This window comes from Rhinatrema bivittatum, chromosome 6 (assembly GCF_901001135.1).
Source record: "Rhinatrema bivittatum chromosome 6, aRhiBiv1.1, whole genome shotgun sequence".
NCBI lineage: Eukaryota > Metazoa > Chordata > Amphibia > Gymnophiona > Rhinatrematidae > Rhinatrema > Rhinatrema bivittatum.
In genome coordinates, this window is record NC_042620.1 from 249,515,865 (window position 1) to 249,524,695 (window position 8,831).

General features: G+C 41.2%; 1 protein-coding gene across 1 annotated transcript in view; it reads left to right on the forward strand.

Moving 5' to 3' along the window:
* Window positions 1–8,593, forward strand: part of PELO (pelota mRNA surveillance and ribosome rescue factor) — a 103,583-nt gene extending 94,990 nt beyond the window's left edge. Inside the window, exon 13 of the mRNA XM_029606766.1 lies at window positions 7,966–8,593. Coding sequence (XP_029462626.1) covers window positions 7,966–8,054 — 89 coding nt within the window. The 3' untranslated portion in view covers window positions 8,055–8,593. The remainder of the gene's footprint in view (window positions 1–7,965) is intronic.
* Window positions 8,594–8,831: the final 238 nt, after the last annotated feature.

The following is an 8,831-nucleotide window of genomic DNA, read 5'->3' on the forward strand; positions in this document are numbered from 1 at the left end:
GCCTTCGCCATGGATTGAACTGATGGCCACCAGGATTTTGACTGGAGAATGGGGACACAATGAATGTAGCTACAAAGACAAATCCAGCTGAACACACTTACAAATAAGTTCCTCTTGAGAGACAGGGCCACAATGACAAGAGACCTGGGGAGTAGCAGTAGCACGGCAGGGTAACTGGTAACATGCAGGCACATGCTAGTATAGTACAGGACCAAGTTCTAACAAAGAACCTGGACATGTACATATAGATAACAAAACAAGAAAAAACCTAAAACAAGATGGACCCCCTAGAGGATGTGGGAACTATAGAATGGGTGGGAGAAACCAAACAACCTAGGAAAGCGTAATGATACTAGTTGGCGAGAGAATGAAAGTTCGCTCTGTCGCTAGGTCCTCTTGGAAACTGAGCCACCTATTGACTGGCAGCAGAACCAAGCATCTTTCCAATTTTTGCTGTCACTTTATCCACCTGTGTGGCCACCTTAAGATCATTAGATACAATCAAGCCCCAGTTCCTGCTCTTCTTTTGTGCTTAGAAGAATTTCACCTCCACTCCTACAGCTCTTCCCTGGATTTTTGCAGCCCAAATTCATTACTCTGCATTTTTTACCATTAAATCTTAGCTGCCAGTAGGTAGATCTCTCCTTATCTTCCTGGTTGTCTACCCTGTTGCAGATTTTGGTATTATCAGCAAAAAGACAAATCTTTCCTGCTAATCCTTCTGCTATGTTGCTTATGAAAATGTTGAAAAGAACTGGTCCCAGGACTGATCCCTGAGGCACACCACTAGTTATGCCCCCCTTTTATGAGTAAATTTCATTTACCACTACCCTTTGTCATCTCCAACTTGGCCAGTTTTTAATCTAGTCAGTTACTCTAGATTCCATACCAAGGGCCCTCAATTTATTTATAAGTCTTCCGTGAAGAATCGTATCAAAAGCCTTACTGAAATCCAAATATACTATTTGTAGTGCTCTCCCTTGATCCAATTCTCTGGTCACCCAATCAAAGAAATTGATCAAATTTGTCTGACAAGATTTACCATGCTGCTTCAGATCATGCAAGCTGTTGGTTTCCAGAAACTGCACTATCCTCTGTTTTAGCAGCGATTCCATTAATTTGCTCACTACAGAGGACAAATTAACTGGCCTGTAGTTCCCAGCCTCATCCTTACTTCCACTTTTATGAATAGGAAGTACATCTTCCCCTCTCCAGTACTATGGAACTACTTCCAGCTCAAAGAAGCATTGAAAAGGTCTCTAAGTTCCCTCAATACCCTTGGATGTATCCCATCTGGCTCCATTGCCTTATCTACTTTAAATTTAGTGAGTACCCCATGAACACACTATTCAGAAAATTGATTGAGGTTTATCTCACTGTCAATCTTATTTGTGTTGGTTTTATGTGGTCCTGCTCCAGGCCCCTCCACAGTGAACACTGAACAGAAATATTTGTTAAGGAATTTTGCTTTTTCCTCATCAGCCTCTACATATTCCTCCCCTTCAACTCTGAGTCTTACAATGCTACTTATGCACTTCCTTCTATCACTAATATATCTTAAAAAAAAAAAATCTTATCCCATTTTATCTTACCTGCTATTTTTTCTTCCATTTGAATTTTTGCATTACTGACTACTTTTCCAGATATTGTTGCATATCTTCCACTTTCTGTGATCTCTTGTAGTTTATGAACGCTAACCTTTTCTCCCTTACCTTTTAAGTTGCTACTCTAGAAAAGCATAGTCACCCCTTTCCTTTATTTACTTTCCTAACAAAAAGGTTAGTTGCCTGTATAACTTCTCCTTTTAGTTTTGCCCACTGCTCATCTACTTCCCGTAAATTTTCCTAACCAACTGACGACTCCTTGAGGTACTCCCCCATTTTAACAAAATGAGTTTTCCTGAAATCTAGGACCCTTGCCTTTGCTCTAATACTGAACCACACCATCTGGTGATCACTGGATCCCAGATGATCATCAACTACAACATCAGAGATACTGTCCCCGATGGTAAGCACCAGGCCCAGTATCGCTCCCTCCTAGGTGGGTTCCGTTACCAGTCACAGAGAATCAAAGATCTCCCTGCTTCCAGAAGACACTGAAGCTGGGATGTCCCAATCAACATCCGGCAGATTGAAATCCCCTGGCACCTCCCCTTTCATAGCAATTTTGTGAATATCCTCCATTAAATCTCTATCCATCTCCTCTGTCTTTGATAGAGGTCTGCATATTTCACCAATATAAATAGATGTTCCATTCTCTCTTTCCAAATTAACCCATGGTGCCTCCTCGTTACCTCATAAGCCCTGCAATTTTGTTGCTTTAATAATATTTTTTATATATAATGTCCCGTTCCTCCCTTCCTTCCTTTTTGATCCTTCCTGAATGGATTGTAGCCCAGTATAACTATATCCTAGTCGTGGTTTTCTGTGTATCAAGTCTCCATGACCGTCACTACATCTAAATCAGTGGTTCCCAACCCTGTTTTGGAGACCCCCAGCCAGTCAGGTTTTCAGGATATCCACAATGAATATGCATGAGAGAATATTTGCATGCACTGTCTCCACAACATGTCCTAGGGTTCCCAACCCTAGGACAGGGTTGGGACCCACTAATCTAAATCATCTTGTTTAATGATTGGCTCTAGATCCAGAATTTTATTTCCCATACAGAGGGGTAGATTTTAAAAGAAGTGTGAACAGCTTACATGTACGTGGACTACCCGGCGCACACACATGTACGCCCGATTTTATAACATGCGCGCGCATGTTATAAAATCCAGGGTCTATGCGCGCAAGGGGGTGCACAATTGTGCATCTTACTGTGCTGCCTTCCTCCGTTCCCTCCTAGTCCACTCCGAAATCGGAGCGGCCTGGAAGGGAACTTCTCTTCCCTCTAACCTAACCTTCCCACCCCTTCCCCTAACCTTTCCCTTTCCCCCCCCCCCCCAGCCCTACTCTAACCCCCCCCCCCCCCCCCCGACTCTTGTCTTACCTTTTGCACCTGCCTCTGGGCAGGCGCAAATAAGAACATAAGAACATAAGAAATTGCCATGCTGGGTCAGACCAAGGGTCCATCAAGCCCAGCATCCTGTTTCCAGCAGAGGACAAACCAGGCCACAAGAACCTGGCAATTACCCAAACACTAAGAAGATCCCATGCTATTGATGCAATTAATAGCAGTGGCTAATCCCTAAGTAAACTTGATTAATAACCGTTAATGGACTTCTCCTCCAAGAACTTATCCAAACCTTTTTTGTACCCAGCTACACTAACTGCACTAACCACATCCTCTGGCAACAAATTCCAGAGCTTTATTGTGCATTGAGTGAAAAAGAATTTTCTCTGATTAGTCTTAAATTTGCTACTTGCTAACTTCATGGAATGCCCCCTAGTCCTCCTATTATTCGAAAGTTTAAATAACTGAGTCACATCTACTCTTTCAAGACCTCTCATGATCTTAAAGACCTCTATCATATTCCCCCCTCAGCAGTCTCTTCTCCAAGCTGAACAGCCCTAACCTCTTCAGCCTTTCCTCATAGGGGAGCTGTTCCATCCCCTTTATCATTTTGGTTGCCCTTCTCTGTACCTTCTTCATCGCAACTATATCTTTTTTGAGATGCGGCGACCATCCGGCCCTATGAGTATTAGTGTACATAGCTTTTCCAGATATTGCCCTTTTTTCCCATTTCTATACAAGTATTTCATGTTTTACTTAACTTAGGGTTTTGTTCACCCATTCCTGACTATACTTCTCAGTAGGTTTGCAAGTCTAAATTGGAAGACACTGCCACTTTTTTTGGCTGGTGACTCCATCTGTGCTCAACAGTCCTTGAAATATCATCCCATGGTCCAGGAAGCCAAGACTCTCTTGTCAACACTATCTATGAATGCGAGTTTCCCTTCCTGTGACTGTGCTTGACTGGGAGGATGGAAGAGAATACCACCTGTGCACCTATCTGCTTTACTCTCTCTCTCCAAGAGCCATAAAATCACTTGACAGCCCAACATAACGTTACATTTCGAGGCATGGCTGCTGCATACACTTCACTAATGAGAGTTTCCTTAATGTGTGACATTGTGGCATTGCTGAACCCCTGATGGGATGTCTACAGCAGTTGGATCCAAGAAACGCTTATTAAGGAAAGTGCTGGTTTTATTTGCATAATTAAAAAATTTGAACTTAAAAAAAAAAAGTGACTATGATTGTGGATTGATCGTTATATATGACCTACCAGATAGGTGAAACTGAGTCCATCAGTGTGGGTGTTAAGACAGTCCTTTAACAATTTCATTGAATTTGTTTCACCAACATTCACTGTACTAATTTTTTATGTCACTGATGTTAACTATGTTTGTGCCAATATGCATGAGCAGCAGTTGGTAGTTTTGAGGATTTTCAGCATTCTGTCTGTAATGTCTTAGATTTTGGCACCTGGCAGACAGCACACTTCCCAGGACAACATGTCTGTTCAGCAGATGAATGCCTCTGTGCACCTCAGAGGCAAATCACCAACCACCACTACCCTCTGTTAAGTATACAGCTTTGGAGTCTACATGTTTTGGTTCCTCCTCATCCTGGAATGGTTTCTCCTCCTCCACTTTCAGAGTTGCCTAATGGTTCTTCAGCTCAAAGGAAATCAGAGTCAGGGTGTAGGGACTAGTAGTTGTCATGTTGTGATCCAGTTCTCCATCTTTGATGCCTCGATAAGCTTTTTATCGATGTAATCCTCATTCTCCGAGATGCTTCTTAGTACCTCCATCTCCTTTCTGAATTCCTGCACTTGTTTCCTGAGAGAATTGATCTGCAGATATATTTCACACTGACCCCAGTTTCTCACTGTGAATCAGGACATTGGTCTGGACAGCAGTAGAAGTGATAACAGCAGCAACAGCTTTGGTGGCACAATGTTGCCCGGGCATCCTTCAGTTGTTGGTAGCTTCTATTACCTGTTGAAAGAAATGAGAAAGACCTTATTGACTCTTGCTTTGAAATCATTTTCTGTTAGTGTATCACCCCAGTTTGTGTAAATTTATAGTAAAGGGTGATGAAATGCACACTTAAGAAAATGCCATACTGGGTCAGACCAAGGGTCCATAAAGCCCAGCATCCTGTTTCCAACAGTGGCCAATCCAGGCCATAAGAACCTGGCAAGTACCCAAAAACTAAGTCTATTCCATGTAACCATTGCTAATGGCAGTGGCTATTCTCTAAGTGAACTTAATAGCAGGTAATGGACTTCTCCTCCAAGAACTTATCCAATCCTTTTTTAAACACAGCTATACTAACTGCACGAACCACATTCTCTGGCAACAAATTCCAGAGTTTAATTGTGCGTTGAGTAAAAAAGAACTTTCTCCGATTAGTTTTAAATGTGCCCCATGCTAACTTCATGGAGTGCCCCCTAGTCTTTCTACTATCCGAAAGAGTAAATAACCGATTCACATCTACCCGTTCTAGACCTCTCATGATTTTAAACACCTCTATCATATCCCCCCTCAGTCGTCTCTTCTCCAAGCTGAAAAGTCCTAACCTCTTTAGTCTTTCCTCATAGGGGAGTTGTTCCATTCCCCTTATCATTTTGGTAGCCCTTCTCTGTACCTTCTCCATCGCAATTATATCTTTTTTGAGATGCGGCGACCAGAATTGTACACAGTATTCAAGGTGTGGTCTCACCATGGAGCGATACAGAGGCATTATGACATTTTCCGTTTTATTCACCATTCCTTTTCTAATAATTCCCAACATTCTGTTTGCTTTTTTGACTGCCGCAGCACACTGCACAGACGATTTCAGTGTGTTATCCACTATGACACCTAGATCTCTTTCTTGGGTTGTAGCACCTAATATGGAACCCAACATTGTGTAATTATAGCATGGGTTATTTTTCCCTATATGCATCACCTTGCATTTATCCACATTAAATTTCATCTGCCATTTGGATGCCCAATTTTCCAGTCTCACAAGGTCTTTCTGCAATTTATCACAATCTGCTTGTGATTTAACTACTCTGAACAATTTTGTGTCATCTGCAAATTTGATTATCTCACTCGTCTTATTTCTTTCCAGATCATTTATAAATATATTGAACAGTAAGGGTCCCAATACAGATCCCTGAGGCACTCCACTGTCCACTCCCTTCCACTGAGAAAATTGCCCATTTAATCCTACTCTTTGTTTCCTGTCTTTTAGCCAGTTTGCAATCCACGAAAGGACATCGCCACCTATCCCATGACTTTTTACTTTTCCTAGAAGCCTCTCCATGAGGAACTTTGTCAAACGCCTTCTGAAAATCCAAGTATACTATATCTACCGGTTCACCTTTATCCACATGTTTATTAACTCCTTCAAAAAGTGAAGCAGATTTGTGAGGCAAGACTTGCCCTGGTTAAAGCCATGCTGACTTTGTTCCATTAAACCATGTCTTTCTATATGTTCTGTGATTTTGATGTTTAGAACACTTTCCACTATTTTTCCTGGCACTGAAGTCAGGCTAACCGGTCTGTAGTTTCCCGGATCGCCCCTGGAGCCCTTTTTAAATATTGGGGTTACATTTGCTATCCTCCAGTCTTCAGGTACAATGGATGATTTTAATGATAAGTTACAAATTTTTACTAATAGGTCTGAAATTTCATTTTTTAGTTCCTTCAGAACTCTGGGGTGTATACCATCCGGTCCAGGTGATTTGCTACTCTTCAGTTTGTCAATCAGGCCTACCACATCTTCTAGGTTCACCGTGATTTGATTCAGTCCATCTGAATCATTACCCATGAAAACCTTCTCCATTACGGGTACCTCCCCAACATCCTCTTCAGTAAACACCGAAGCAAAGAAATCATTTAATCTTTCCGCGATGGCCTTATCTTCTCCAAGTGCCCCTTTAACCCCTCGATCACTTTCCAGTCCTATACTTCCAACTGGAAGTATAGAGGGCCTGTGGAAGCTGGGGTATGGAAGTCGAACCCTGGATGGCTGTCTGTGTCCTCTGCCTCGGCTTCTAGGAGAAATATGAGGAAGATCCTTGTGGTCCTCTCCTGCTGGAAGTTTGAGTACAGTTTTACACATTGTAATATTATGGTGAAATATAAACACGTACTTTATTGAAAAGTAAATGTGTACACACAGTTTTCAAACATGTCTCTGAAATAACTATTTTTCTGTAGCAGTGTTTCTCAACCCAGTCCTTGGTTTTCAGGATATCCACAGTGAATTTGCATGAGGTAAATTTGCATGCCATTGTATGAAAATCTATTATGTGCAGATTTATTGTGGATATCCTGAAAACCTGTGTGTGACTAGGTTTGTCCCAAGGAACTGGGTTGAGAACCCTTGTTCTATAGAGCCACAAATATATGCACACATTCAGCTAGCTAAAAATCCACTTATCCAAATATGGTAGACACACTCAGGTAACTCTGTATTTACCTATATAAAAAACACCCAAGCCTTTGAAAATTTTCCTTTTCATATCTCCTCAGGAATGAACTGTAAGTTGGAACAATGAAAGGGGAATTTTTTTGTTTCTTTCTCTTTAGATGACAACTTAACTAAAATAATAATTGGTAGTACTGCTATTTTAAGATACCTTCCAATGCCTCTCATATGAAGTCATCTTCTGAAGCAGGAATCCCCAGACTTAGTCCTTGAGAGCTACAACCCAGTCAGGTTTTCGGGATTACCACAATGCATATGGATGTGATCTACATTATTTGCATACAGTGGAGACAGTGCACGCAAACAGAGTCATGCATATTCATTGTAGCAATCCTAAACCCTCATTGGCTTGCAAATTTCAAGGATGAAATTTGGGGACCATTGTTCTAAGTAAGTTTTAGCTATTAATGTATTGGAAACCAGCTACAGAATTAACTTTTCAATTTTTGGCAAATGAGAATTTCAGATAAGAGTTTCACTGATTAATTTCTTTTTAAATTTTGAATGTTTTTATTTTGCTAATTCCCAATTCAGAACTCAGCCAGCTGACAGGGGTGGCGGCCATCTTGAGATTCCCAGTTCCTGATCTCTCTGAAGATGAATCCAGCTCAGAGGAAGACTGAATGTGGCTTGAGTGTTCTCTCCAACTGGAACTGATTGGCTAAAGAACACATGGTGGTTGATAATTTTTTATTCCCTGCAGTCAAGGAGGAACTGCAGTTTCCATCTGGTATTGTCTGAACTCTTGCTATTCCCTCCACCACCAAGAAATGCTGACTACTTGTTCAGGAATTGCTTTGCATTCCTGTCTCATAATAATAGAATAATTTGTATTTCTGGGGTGCCTTGAACTACAGATCGCTATGCATTTGCACTTCAGAAGCAGATATGCAACTTGCTCTGGTGTAGGCATGATTTTCAAAACCATTTTTGAAGTGGAGATGGTCACACACAGAACTGTGACTGAACTAAGAATTAGAAACAAGAATTTCTTATTTCTAATTGCCAGCTGTTACCATGAAACTCTGTGACTGATGTAACCTTAGAACCAAGCCACTTCACATTCCCATGCCTCCTTTGCATGACTGTCTGATCTCCAAAAGTACCTACTGCTCAATGAATACAGAACTACATTAAAATCTTAGGGAGGTATGTGAATTTACTAAGCCTTTGTATTTATTAACAAATAGAATTGTTGGGTGGCACATTCAGCAAAATTCTGTGGCCTGGCTTTCCATTGTAAAGGTCAAAGTGCAAGACACTGGCCATTGAGTCATTATTGTCAACTAGATCTTGAGTGGGGGATGAGGACTGAATTTTGGGGAGCTGACGTAGATACCAATAAAACATGTATTTATTGTGGAAGAAATGTGACTTTAAAATGTGCACATCCAAGAAAT